Raw genomic sequence first — 14565 nt, forward strand, 5'->3', positions numbered from 1 at the left:
ACATGTTGAAGATCTGGACCTACTTTTTCTTCTATAATCTGCAGGGTCTCTGGTCTGATTCCGAGGTCCTTAATCCATTTTGAGTTTAGTTTCGTGCACGGTGAGAGATATGGGTTTCCAGTTTTCCCAGCACCATTTGTTGAAGAGGCTATCTTTTCTCCATTGCATATTTTTGGCCCCTTTGTCTAGTATGAGAAAATTGTATTTATTTGGGTTTGTGTCCATGTCCTCTATTCTGTACCATTGATCTACCTTTCTATTTTGGTACCAATACCATGCCGTTTTTGTTACTATTGCTTTGTAGTAGAGTTGAAATTCTGGTATTGCAATACCCCCAGCTTCATTTTTTCCTGCGAAGGATTGCTTTAGCTATTCTGGGTTTCTTATTTTTCCAGATGAATTTCATAATTGCTTGCTCTATTTCTGTAAGGTACGTCATTGGGATTTTAATTGGAATTGCATTGAATCTGTATAGCACTTTTGGTAGTATGGCCATTTTGACAATATTAATTCTTCCTATCCAAGAACATGGGAGATCTTTCCATCTTCTAAGGTTTTCTTTAATTTCTTTCTTTAGTGTTCTGTAGTTCTCATTGTAGAGGTCTTTCAACTCTTTGGTTAGATTGATTCTCAAGTATTTTATTTTTTTTGAAGCTATTGTGAATGGGGTAGTTTTCCTAACTTCTCTTTCTGAAGATTCATCACTTATGTATAAAAATGCATTAGATTTATGAGCATTGATCTTATATCCTGCTACTTTTCTGAATTCACTTATGAGTTCTAAAAGTTTTCTGGTGGAATTTCCTGGTTCCTCTAAGTATATAATCGTATCATCAGCAAATAGGGAGAGTTTGAGTTCTTCTTTTCCTATTCATATCCCTTTAATTTCTTTGGTCTGTCTAATTGCTCTGGCTAGAGTTTCAAGGACAATATTGAATAGAACTGGTGAAAGAGGGCATCCCTGCCTTGTTCCAGATTGTAGGGGGAATGCTTTCAGTTTTTCACCATTTAGAATGATATTAGCCGTGGGCTTAGCGTAGATGGCCTTTACAATGTTAAGGAATGTTCCCACTATCCCTATTTTTTCTAGTGTTTGAGCATGAAGGGGTGCTGTATTTTATCAAATGCTTTTTCTGCATCTATTGAAATAATCATGTGATTCTTGACTTTAAGTCTGTTGATATGGTGAATGACATTTATTGATTTCCTGATGTTGAACCAACCTTGCATCCCTGGGATGAAACCCACTTGATCATGGTGCACTATCTTTTTAATATGTTTTTGAATGCGATTTGCTAACATTTTATGAGAATTTTTGCGTCGATGTTCATTAAGGATATTGGTCTAAAATTTTCTTTTTTCGATGTGTCTCTGTCTGGTTTAGGTATCAGGGTGATATTGGCTTCATAGAATGAGTTTCGGAGAGTTCCCTCCTCTTCTATTTCATGGAGTACTTTGAGAATATTGGAATGAGCTCTTCTTTAAAGGTTTTGTAGAACTCGGCTGAGAACCCATCAGGTCCTGGACTTTTCTTTGTTGGAGGCTTTTGATGACTTCTTCTATTTCATCTCTTGAAATTGGTCTATTTAAATTGTGTATGTCCTCCTCGTTCAGTTTAGGCAATTCATATGTCTCTAGAAACCTGTTGATGTCTTCGAAATTTTCTATTTTGTTGGAGTATAGATTTTCAAAATAGCTTCTAATTATGTTTTGTATTTCAGTCGTGTCTGTTGTGATATTTCCTTGTTCATTCCAAATTTTGGTAATTTGGGTTTTCTCTCGTCTTCTCTTTGTTAGTGTGGCCAAGGGTTTATCAATTTTGTTTATTTTTTCAAAGAACCAACTATTTATTTTGTCAATTTTTTGTATTGCTTCTTTTGTTTCAATTTCGTTGATTCCAGCTCTGAGTTTAACTATATCCTGTCTTCTACTACTTTTGGTGTTGGTCTGTTCTTCTTTTTCTAGGGTTTTGAGCTGTAGCGTTAGGTCATTTATTTTTTGAGTTTTACTTCTTTTATTGAATGTGCTCCATGAAATAAATTTTCCTCTAAGTACTGCTTTCATAGTGTCCCAGAGATTTTGATATGATGTTTCTTTGTTCTCATTCACCTCTAAGAATTTTTTAATTTCCTTCCTAATATCTTCTGTTATCCATTCATCATATAATAGCATATTGTTTAATCTCCAGGTGTTGGAGTAGTTTCTGTTTTTTACTCTTTCATTTATTTCTAATTTCAATCCATTATGATCTGATAGAATACAAGGTAGTATCTCTATCTTCTTGTATTTGCTAACATTAGCTTTGTGGCATAATATATGGTCTATTTTAGAGAAGGATCCATGTGCTGCTGAGAAGAAAGTGTATTCACTCTTGGTTGGATGGTATATTCTATAAATGTCCATTAAGTCTAAATTATTGATTGTGTTATTGAGATCTATGGTTTCTTTGTTCAATTTTTGTTTGGAAGATCTGTCCAGTTGTGAGAGAGGCGTGTTAAAATCACCTAGTATTATTGTGTTATCGTCTATTTGGTTTCTGAAATTGAGAAGGATTTGTTTGACATACATGGATGAGCCACTGTTTGGGGCATAGATGTTTATGATTGCTGATTTATGGTTCCCTTAAGCAGTATGAAATGTCCTTCTTTATCCCTTCTGACTAACTTTGGCTTGAAGTCCACATTATCTGAAATGAGGATGGGTACCCCAGCTTTTTTGCTGAGTCCGTGTGCATGGTATGTTTTTTCCCATCCTTTCACCTTCAGTCTATGGGTATCTCTTTCTATGAGATGAGTCTCTTGTAGGCAACATATTGTTGGATCTTTCTTTTTGATCCAATCTACCAGTCTATGACTTTTCATTGATGAATTCAGGCCATTAATATTAAGGGTTATTATTGAGATATGATTTGTATTCCTGGTCATTTGACTCATTTTATTTATTTATTTATTTATTTATTTTTGACACGACTTGGTTCCTCTTTATTTGAGAGTTCCTTTAGGATAGTTCCTCCCTTTGCTGATTTGCTTCTTTGTTTTTCATGTCTTCCTCATGGAATATTTTGCTGAGAATGTTCTGTAATGCTGGCTTTCTTTTTGTAAATTCTTTTAGCTTTTGTTTATCATGAAAGGATTTTATTTCATCGTCAAATCTGAAGGTAAGTTTTGCTGGGTATAAGATTCTTGGTTGGCATCCATTTTCTTTCAGGGCTTGAAAAATGTTGTTCCAGGCCCTTCTAACTTTTAAGGTCTGAACTGATAAATCTGCTGATATCCGTATTGGTTTCCCCTGAATGTAATTTGGTTCTTTTCTCTCACAGCCTTTAAAATTCTGTCTTTATTTTGTATGTTAGGTATTTTCGTTATAATGTGCCTTGGTGTGGGTCTGTTGTAATTTTGTGTATTTGGAGTCCTATTAGCCTCTTGAACTTGATTTTCCATTTCATTCTTCAGATATGGGAAATTTTCTGAAATTATTTCATTGAATAGATTGTTCATTCCTTTGGTTTGTTTCTCTAAGCCTTCTTCAATCCCAATAATTCTTAAATTTGGCCTTTTCATGATATCCCATAGTTCTTGGCGATTCTGTTCATGATTTCTTACCATCTTCTCTGTTTGGTCAACTTTGATTTCAAGGTTAAATATTTTGTCTTCAATATCTGAGGTTCTGTCTTCCAGGTGTTCTATCCTATTGGTTGTGCTTTCTATGGAGTTCTTAATTTGGCTTATTGTTTCCTTCATTTCAAGGATTTCTGTTTGTTTTTTTTTTTCAATATCTCTAACTCTTTATTGAAATGATCTTTTGCTTCCTGTATTTGCTCTTTTAACTGTCGATTGGTGCGATCATTCAATGCCTGCATGTGCTCTTTCATTTCCTCGTTTGCTTCCCTTATCATGTTAATTATGTACATTCTGAACTCCCTTTCTGACCTTTTTCTGCCATGCTGTCATTGGATTTTATTGATGTAACATCTAGATTTGTTTGAGGCATTTTCTTCCCTTGTTTTCTCATATTGTTTAGGTATCTGTGGACTGCTGAGATGTTGCAGATTTCCTCTATTGATTTATAATGTCCCTGCAGATTTCTAGTATATCCCCTCTTAGCCTTCAGTAGTCTGAAGTCTTGGAGGAAGTTGATAATGCGGTGCTCCCCAAGGAAGCTGCCTCTCTACGGGTGGTGGCCTTCAGGTGGGGTATATTCCCTGCTAGTGGGCAGAGGTGCCTCCACTTGTTGACCAATGGTCATCCAAAGGGGAACTAGGCTGTGGGCTGAGGCAAGGCCTCTTTGTGCCTGTGTCTCTGGTTTTACCATCCTTGTGGGGAAAACCTCACCCGGCGGGGAAGACTCACCCGGTGGGAAGGTCTCACTGGTCAGTTCCCCTCCTGGAGGTTCCCCTCAAGCCACAACTACCACCTGGGCAGGGCAGCCTTCCCAGGCAACGTTCCCAGGGGCCCGGACCTACCTCCTGGGCCTGGGAGCCTTGCCCTTCGCAGAGGAGTCTCCTTAGGCTGCCCCTCCTCAGAGAAGCTGCCCGCAGTCCTGGAACCTTCGCTCTGCCCCTCAGCTTGTCTCTGTGCAGCTCTTCCACCGAGAAGCCGCCTAGGTCCCCGGACCGTGCTTTGTACCTAATCGCCTGGCTATGCGACCCCTCCTCTGAGCAGCCACCTGGAGCCTCGTACAGATGCTCCGAGCCCCAGCGACCCGCCGCACGCCTCTTCCTCCAGGAAGCCACCCGGTGTTCTGTGTGGATGCTTGGGGACCAAGCAACTCACTGCGCACCTCCTCCTCCTCAGGGCAGCCCCCCCCGTTGTTCAGGAGGTTGCTCTGAGTCCAAACAGCTCGCCGCCCAGCTCTTCCTCTGGGCAGCCGCCAGAGCCCCAGCGGGTTGCTCCGAAACCAAGCGTTGTGCTGAGCGGCCTCCTATACAAAGCTCCCAGTTGTCCGAGTTCACTGCTCCAGTGTGTGGGGAAGGGTGTCTTGCCACCTGGGCTGGGCAGTCTTCCTCTGCAATGTTCCCAGGGGCCCAGACCTACCTCCTGGGCCTGGGAGCCTCACCCTTCTCAGACGAGTCTCCTTAGGCTGCCTCTCCTCGGAGAAGCTGCCTGCAGTCCTCAAACCTTCGCTCCGCCCCTCAGCTTGTCTCTGCAGCTCTTCCACCGAGAAGCCACCTAGGTCCTGGGACCCTGCTCTGCACCTAATCGCCTGCCTATGCAGCCCCTCCTGTGGGCAGCCGCCGAAGCCCATGGGTTGCTCTGAAACCAAGCACTGTGCTGAGCGGCCTCCTCTACGATGCTCCCAGTTGTCTGTGTTCACTGCTCCAGTGGGGGGAGGGGTGTCTCATCAGGCAACTCTACTTCACAAAGTTCCCTGTGTTCCGGGGCTACCGCCCCATCCGGGACGCCTCCCCAACGGGAGAGACTCACCCGGCGGCTTTGAGTTGGTCCCAAGTCTCTCTTTTGAATCCTGAGTCCTGGAGCAACATGAAATGCAGCCACCCTCTAGTCCACCATCTTGAAACCTCCTCCAGCATTGGATTTTAACAATTAGAATAGAATAAGTATCCATAAGTCCATACTAATCTGCATAAAAGTTGAATAAATTAATGAGAATGAAGGGACACTATTACAGAAAAGTTACAGTTCATGAATGTAGAAGGAAAAAAGACGAAGTAGAAAAATCACCAGGAAGCAACTAGTACAGTAATATTTGTGATAAACAAAAGCATTGGTGGGTGCAAATATTAGTAGGCCAGTTCTGCAGAGAAGCAGGGTATTTCCATAATTTCAAAGTATCTTCCCCAACAGAGCTATTAATTATAAAGAGAAAGATGGTTTGGTAGTGGAGAAACCTTGCAGACACCACCTTAACCAACAATGAAAATACACATAAATGGTGATAAGTCATCATATCACAACCCCCTGGATTTTGCACACTAAGCAGAGCACAATGTCATTTGACTATCCTGAAAGATGAGGAAAGAGTGAGGAATCACTATACCCTGGAGGAGACTCAGGAGAATAAGTTATCAAATGCAGTGTGGGAAAATGGAAAGGATTGGAAAACAAAAAAGCACATTAGTGGAACAAGGAGTATAAGCAAATAAGGTCTGCAGTTTAGTTATTACTGATTCTGATCATTGTACCATGGTTACTGCTGTGAATATTAGTGGGAGGTGGGTGAGGAGTACCTGCTAAAGAGTTCAAAATAATAATTAATTCAAATTATTCATTGAAAAGTAAAATCCACAAATATTCCAATAAAAGTAAACTATTCTTTGGTTCTTTCTTTTGCAACTTCCACAGCAGAGCGACTTTCAAACAGTTGGCTGGATGTTCGTCATATTGAAAAATATGTAGACCAAGGTAAAAGTGGAACAAGAGAATTGCTGTGGTCCTGGGCACAGAAGAACAAGACTATCGGTGACCTTTTACAGATTCTCCAGGAGATGGGGCATCATCGTGCCATACATTTAATTACAAACCACGGTAAACACATTCTTATAATGTGGCTCTCGATCTATGCTACAGGAATTTCAGTTTTGTCCGTGTGATCACCTTGTCTTACTGGATGTGTCAGTGATTCCTTGCCTGTCACTTTTATCTTCAGGGGAACTTGCAGCTTTCTATTTGTGTGTGACACTTCTTTTATTGCCTAGCGTATACAACACATTACTTCTTACAGTTTTAGAGTTGTTTTTTAAAACCTTTATGTACAAACTGCAGGTTTGAAAATGTTTCATTTCTAGCAGCTAATAGAATCAGATTTCTCTCCAAAATTCAAAGACTCCTTGAATCGTAAGCATAATCAGAATCATAGTGTTTAAGTAAAGCATAATCAGAATCACAGTGTTTAAGTATGGATAATGCTGTCATTTGTTTTATTATATGATTAGAAGTTATAAATGTAAGTGGCTCTCTCTCCCCCATATTTTAGTGCAAATAATACCTGCAGAATAAATTTGGAATTTGTCTTTTATCTTCACTGTTCTTTTTATTATGCCATAGCTTTTAACTCTGCCTCACTTGTCTGTCATTCATTCCATAATTCTGCTCTGTGTGTCTTGTTTGTTATGTCTTACAGTCAAAGAAACCCAAAAAATAATGCCCATGATGTTTTCTTCTTGTATTCTTTGTCAGTAGTCTCTTAACATCATCTGTTCTGTTTCTTCCACTTGAATATGTTCATTTTGCTAATAATGATCTTGACTGAGCTTGGGCCTTTGCATTATAGATTCAGGACTCTTGGGTCCAAAGCCTTTGAATCAATATCTTTATTCTTTGACTCATTTCAGTTTTATATATTTGTACACATGTTCTTTGGTCACATCCTTCATATGTATGAGCCTCTCTGTTCTTATACAAAGAAGATTTACACACAAAGAAGAAATTCTGAGAGATCTGTACCAGAAAGTTATTGCTTCAGAATGACTTTTATTTAGTAGATATTCATCAGTGGGATATTAGTTCCTAATAAGCTTCAGCCATGATATTACTTAACTTGGCTAATCCTTTTTACCTTTTGTATACTATTTCTTTACGTGGTTTAGTAGAGCATAATGCTTCACTTGAAGCTGAGCAAGTGGAATGCAATAAGTCCCTGGAAACTGTAAATACAATGCCTTTCATTATCTCAGCCTTTTCCAACCACACAAACCACCATATGGTTTGCTGTTCACAGGATCAACCTCGCCCAATTTAACAGGACACCTGGGTTTGTTTTATACTTCTGTGTTCTGGAATAGATTTCAGGGTATATTTTCATTCTCTGTGTTGTTTTTTTATGCAGCAGAGAATGATTTGGACTATCAGGAGATAAACATTCCGTATTCTTGGGTGATTCCTAGTTTATTACACATGCAAAATAGATTTCATTTTTTAACTGTGAGATTAACAGATTAGTACAGACAATTATTTGCTGCTCTAGTACAAGCAAATAGATAATTTGAGATAAAGAAAAAGGATAGTGCCTCACTCTGAGTCTTTTACCGAACAAAATAGCATTATTTAATTGTAATTTATTGAATTGATGCTTTGAATTGAATCATATTCTGGAGAAGGTTAATTGGGTAGACTGCTAAGTGAAATGTGATGATATTCATTGGGAGCCTGTGTGCTGAAAAGGTGTGTCCTGTGGCAGCTACTCCCCGATTAGAGATTGGAGTTCCTGATGGAAAATACATGAAAAGATTTAGTCTTTCTATGCTGCCAGATAGACAGATTTATCAGTTTTCCAGATAATCAGTTTTTGCCTACTTTTCCTTATTGTGTGTTCCATTTGGTGAGATTTTTTGATTTCATTTTGTTTTAAAGGAATGTTTGACCTTTTTGTCTTCCACGCTCTAGGATCACTTTATATGTCTGGAATGTCTTCTGAGTCTTACTGAGAAATGTCTCCAGTTTCCTCCCAGGAACTGTTCTTGCAGTTCAGGTTGCTGCCATAAGACACTTCCTTTGATTTCAGGACATAACCAACATTTTCAAGGAATTAGAATCTTTACTTACTGTTATTATATTTTTGTCCATACATACACTACTTATTTTGCATTTGTATTTCAATGATTGGCAGTTGTTTTCCAGTTTTGACATGAAATCCACAGCTTTTTACTGGCTTCATAGAGTCATTTCGAACCTTCCATTTTATGCAATTAAGTATTACTGGTCTTTTCATTAAAAAAGGGGGGGCGCAATGACTTTTAGTGCCCTTACAGCCTCCACTCTTCAAATGCTGTTCTATGTGAGGACATTTGTCCTTCCTTCCTTCCTTCCTTTTTCTTTTTTTGGTCCAGTTGACCTGGCTAGAATTTCAGTGTAATATTGAATAGAAGTGGCAGGACCAAATATCCCTGTCTTGATCTGAATCTTAAGGGGAAAATATTCAGTCTGTTACCATTGAGTATAATGTTAACTGTGGGTTTTTCATAGTTGTCCTGTATCAAATTGAGGAAATTCCATTCTATTTCTAGGGAGTTTTAAAAAATCACGAGAGTATTGGATTTTATGAAATGCTTTTTCACAGTCCACTGAGGATGAACATTTGGATTTTGTCCTTTATTCTGTTAATGTGGTGTATTACATCGATTAATTTTCAGATAATAAGCAAATTTTAGACTCCTGGGATAAATCCCACTCTGTTACAATATGTATTACTTATGTGTTTCTGGATTTGGTTTGATAATATTTTGTTGAGGACTTTTGCATCTATATCCATAAGGGATATTAGATCCACTTTTCCTGTGTCTTCACCTGACATTGGTATCAGAATAATACTGGCTTCATGATTGAGTTGGGAGTTGGTCTGTCCTCTTCCATTTTTGAAGAATTTGTGTGAAACTCAAACTGTATGGTAGAATTATCCAGTGAAGTCAACTGAGCCTAGGGTTTTCTTTGTGGGACTTTTAAAATACTAGGTCGATCTCTTTATCTGTTAAAGAGCCAAAATGTTTATTCCTTCTTGAGTTAGTTTCAATAGTTCATGTCTTTCTAGGAATCTGTTCATGTAAATTATCTGATTTTTTGGAATAAGTATTTGTTCATAGTATTCCTTATAATTCTTGTTATTTCAGTAATGTCAGAAGTGATATCTCCTCTGTTGTTCTGTTTTTTGGGGAGTTAACTGGGCCTTGAACCCAGGGCCTTGTGTTTGTGAGGCAAGCACTCTACCAACTGAGCTATATCCCCAGCCCCTCCTCTGTTGTTCTTGATTTTAGCAATTTGAGCCTTCTCTCTTTTTTCCTGGTCAGTCTAGTTAAAGAATGGTCAATTTTGCAGATCTTTTCAAAGAACCAATATTGATTTCATTGATTTTTCTGTATTTTTCCTCTTATTTACTTTGACTCTGATCTTAATTATTTCTTTCCTTCTGCTTGCTTCTGTTTTAGTTTTCTTTACCTTTTCTAGTTCCTTTACAGTGAAATTTAGGCCATTGATTTGAGGTATTTCTTCTTTTTTAAGGTAGGCGTTTGCAGTTATAAATTTTCCTCTAGGCACTGCTTGTTCAGCATTCCATAAGTTTTTGGCATGTTGTGTTTTAATTTTCATTCATATCAAAGTATTTTCTAATTTACTTGTGATTTCTTCTTAGATTCATTGGTTATTTATGAGTTTATTGTTCAATTTCCATGTATTTGTGAATTTTCCAAATTTTTCTTCTGTTGCTTCTACTTTAATTCCCTTGTGGTCAGAAAATGTATTTCATATGATTTCATAACTTCCAAATGTTTCAAGGATCACTTCTGGTTTGTTCTAGAGAACGTTCAATGTGCACTGGAGGAGTATTTGTGTATTTTAATTTTGGATACAATGTTCTATAGATGTCAATTAGGTCTAGTTGATTTTCAGTGTAGTTCAAGGATGTGTGTTATTAATTAACTATGTTTTGGTGCTGGTTTTATAAGCAAAATAATTTAAGAAACACTGGAACACAATCTAAGCAAAACTAGAAGGTAAAATAAAAATTGTCCAAAGCCTGAATCAAAATATTAGAAATGATAGGAAAATTCAGCAGTATTTTAACCTTTTGTAGGAAGCTACAAAGATTATCTCAGTTTAGACCGAACTATGAGACCAAAATTACATTCTGTATTTGGGAAGGAGTAGTGAGTATTGGTATTTGACACACACACACACACACACACACACACACACACACACACTGCCACCGTGACCACCAACTCTAATCCTTTTTGGCACAAAATAATATAAAAGATAAACTAACCCAGGAAGATGCGATCTTATAACTACAAAAATTTAAACTTTATGTGCAAAAAGCTGGTTATGATGTTACATTTTTCCCTTTAATTTTCTACTTTGTACTTTAATATTTTTAACGATGTTTAACAATAATTTAAAGTAACCATTCATGTCTCAAGTGAAGAAAGTTAGCTTGTATAATATTTTTTCATTAGAAAGCTATTTCACATTTGTAAATTTATAACCTTCCATTTGAATGAAATTGAACTTTAAAAATGTACATTACTAGCAAAATATTTATTTTCAGTCTCAGAAAGGGAAAAAAATCACAATAGGGATGTAAAACTTTTTGTATCTAACTCCCTTTATTTCTCTTTCAGGGGCAGGCTTGAATCCTTTCGAGCAGAGTCATCAGGAGCATGGATTTCCAAACATATCCAAGGTAGATCATGTGTGCTTAGAAAATGACCTTTGAACTCCATTGCATATATAGTTGAGCATAAGAAATGAAATTCTCCGACAGAAAAATGCTGGCTATGCAGGCACTTTTTAAAAAACAGAAATGCCTGAGTTTTCTCATTATCACTTATTTAGTTGAAGATTCAGGAAATTAGAGATTTGTAAATATTTGCAGAATAAGAGCTTTTGCCTATCTGTGGTCTGTCAGAGCTGAGATTTAGAACTGCTGTTGGTACCATGAGTTCTGCATTCGACTTAACTTTTAATTTTCCTTTTCTAGTTGGTGTTTTGTATGTTGCTGTGAGTTTTTATTAGTGTAAATGAGCAGTACTCTAGCATTAGAAGTCACTTTAAATTGACTATAACTGACTATGGTAGATTCTTGAGTTTCTATAGCTGATATGGAGACTTTAAGTATATATGGCAATGAACATCATTGAATAAAGTAAAATAATTTTACTCTTATTAGTTTTTAAAAAATTATATTTCACTCTATTGAACTGTATAGGTTCCCTGGGAGCTTTGGATTTCTGCTGAAGCTCTGTTCTCCCTAGACTTATGAAATGGAATTACTCTAGTATGCATTCTTTCTTTTAGGGAACAGTCAATGTCACAGCGGATGATGTTTGTATTCCTGAACATAATGAAAAAGGTAAACAAACAAACAAACAAACAAAGAAACAACCCCACACACACAAATAAACAACTTTCCTTTATAAAAATCATCCTTTTACATAAATGAGTTTAGAAGGGGAGATACCCAATAAAGACCTTATATTCAGATTCAGTATAAAACTTTCATAGTTATCAAAATAGCTTCATTTTGATTGACATTTATAATTCTAATAAGTGACATTTATTTTAAGAATCCATTGGCTAATGAAAAACACAATTGTGGTCTCTTCATATACAGAGGAACTTTTCTTTGTTAATAAAAATTTCCATTTTTATGTGCCATAATAAAACATTTAAAAACATTTTAAAAATGAGTTTTGTACTGCTTTAGAAATTTTCATAGCAATTGCAAAGATCTTTGGAGGTGTTTATAAAGCAATGTTGAAGGTCAGTATGAAAATTCAGTTATTTTCCATATTAACTCTCCTATTTTATTAGTAGGAGAATAATTTAGTCCCACTTGGGAAGACTATTTAAGCCTGCCTTGCCTAGATCTGATGCTTTTCTGGTTCAAAAGAGAATTACAAAAGTTAAATAAGATTTTGGTTCTTTAACAATAAGATCTACATCAACTTTAAGTATCTTTAGAGAATATTTTGTAGTAACTGTGGAAATATAGCCAAGATTTGGCTCTGAAGGATTTAGCCAAGTTTTTGTTTTTTTTTTTTAAATTACTTTTAAGTGTTTTCTTCCTATCTTTCCTTTGGGTGATTTTTCAAAACGCTGAAGCATGGGGAGGGATGAGAAGTGTTGGGGCATGATATTAACCAAATTATCTTGTTATATTGTATGCACATATGAATATGTAACAACAAATCCCATCATTATGTATAACTGTAATGCACCAATTAAAAAAATGGGAAAAAAAGCTGAAGCATCCTCCTAATTTGTTCTGAGGAAATAAGTTAGGCATTTAGGGGTTCATGAAAAATATCTCTATCAGTCATGTTTGAAGAATATTGTTTAGTTATATGAAGAGTTCCACTTCCAGAGTTTCTTAGAGGGTTTTGGTTCATAATGGCTCAACTGCAATACATTGACCTAAGGAGGAGGAAATAGAATCTTGGAAAATTTTCCCCAACTAAACTATTTGGCCAATTTCTTTAGAGAGGTGACAAAATCACGATACTAGTTTTCAGATATCTAAAGTGCCATTCACTCTGTGGGATGATGAAATCCAGACCCAAGCCAATGTAGGCTTTAGTTTGGTTTCCTGGGCCTCCTCTACTGACCTTCTCCTGGGTTCTACTGTGTTTCCAAGATGGCAACATTGACTCTTTAAAAAGAGAAAAGGTGGCTTATCTTCTCCCTCTCTACTCTCCTTCCTAAGGAATATTGCTTGAATCCTCCATCAGCTTCCAGAATATCATAGAAGGAACCAAACATTTCCACAAAGACTTCCTGATTGGAGAAGGGGATATTTTTGAGGTATACAGAGTGGAGATTCAAAACCGAACATACGTTGTTAAATTATTTAAACAGGTATGAAAAGAATTACTACCACAGGATGTTGATTCCATTTATTCTCTCATATTTCATATTAGAATGTGTCATTTTCATCAACAGTAAAGAAGGTGTAATTGAAAATAAAATTTCATAAATGGAAATAAGATATATGAGCTCGGGTGACTGGAGAAATGAATGCCTGTCTTTCAGGAATGTGGAAGTTAAATCATATCCCCAGATATATTGCATGAGAAAAACTTCTCTGAAAAGCCTTGTAGGGCCTCTGGGACTTTCCTCAAGAGGACAGTTTGTGCCAGTCTGCTGAGGATGAGCAGCATAGTCTCCAGGCAATTTCAGTGCCACAGATGATCATTCAGTACAACTTTATAGATTGTTTTTTATAGTTCAGGAGGGTGGGAAAGAGGAGGCTTTAAGTAGGAGCTATCAACCAATGATCAGAGTAGGTTAGAAGACAGTTGAGTGACTGCAGCCAGTAAAGTAGAGAGGGAATTAGCAAGTCAAACTTGTAAGTCAATAAGTGGTAAGTATCTACGCAGACACACAAAAGAGCTGATCTTCATTCTCTTCACTGTTGATCCGTCAGCAGGAAACATTTACTAAACTCCATTTTGGCCTGGAAATCTGAGAATATAGAGATGAGTAAGGCTTCCTTTTGTCCTCAAGGTGTTCACAGTATTTTGGGGGGAGATAATCAGCTCAATAAAAGAATGAAATTGTTCTGAAAGAAGTACTTTAACAGGGATTTGTATAAAAGATCCTAGGGGCACATAAAAGGTAGCATCTCTCCACCCAAAGGAGGGGTGCATCTGGCAGCCAGCAGAGTATTGGACACAGGTAACCACTCAACAAACATTTCTTAAAAATTAATGGAAAAGTAGGTGAAAGGCAATGTCCTTTCAGCTGGATTTTGAAGGATGAGTAGAATTTTAGCAGGCAGTAAAGGAGGGGAAGTAGATTCTCGGTGGACTAAATAGCAGATGCTGAGGTCTGGAGGTACCTATATGCAAGTATGTGTATCTTACACTTCATTTGGTGGCATGGAGTGTAGGGGTGGAAAGGAAGTGGCAAAAGATGATGATATGAAAATAGTGAAGTGCATGTGTCACAGGGAAGCAGGGAGCTGAAACTCCAAAACTCAGTTCTTGTGTTCCAACAAAAGAAAATTTAAAGGCAGACACAAAAAGCCATGCAAGAGAACTTTACTGTAAGTGAAAGTGAGGTGAAAGTAAAAGTAAAAGCAAAGTGAGGCTTAAGCAGAGAGCATGCACCATCTCCT

At 37.3% G+C, this 14565-nt stretch overlaps 1 protein-coding gene across 4 annotated transcripts in view; it reads left to right on the top strand.

Moving 5' to 3' along the window:
- Irak3 (interleukin 1 receptor associated kinase 3) overlaps positions 1-14565 on the top strand; it is a 62350-nt gene that overhangs the window by 14540 nt on the left and 33245 nt on the right. For 3 of the 4 annotated variants that reach the window (XR_007108440.1, XR_007108439.1, XM_047550727.1), the window contains exons 2-5: positions 6303-6485; positions 11069-11130; positions 11745-11799; positions 13153-13304. Coding sequence is in view for 2 of the 4 variants with exons in the window: in XM_047550727.1 (XP_047406683.1) it covers positions 6303-6485; positions 11069-11130; positions 11745-11799; positions 13153-13304 (452 nt within the window). In the remaining 2 variants the exon portion in view is untranslated. The remainder of the gene's footprint in view (positions 1-6302; positions 6486-11068; positions 11131-11744; positions 11800-13152; positions 13305-14565) is intronic. The other variant, XM_047550728.1, reaches the window with a different exon arrangement.

This window comes from Sciurus carolinensis, chromosome 4 (genome assembly GCF_902686445.1).
Source record: "Sciurus carolinensis chromosome 4, mSciCar1.2, whole genome shotgun sequence".
NCBI lineage: Eukaryota > Metazoa > Chordata > Mammalia > Rodentia > Sciuridae > Sciurus > Sciurus carolinensis.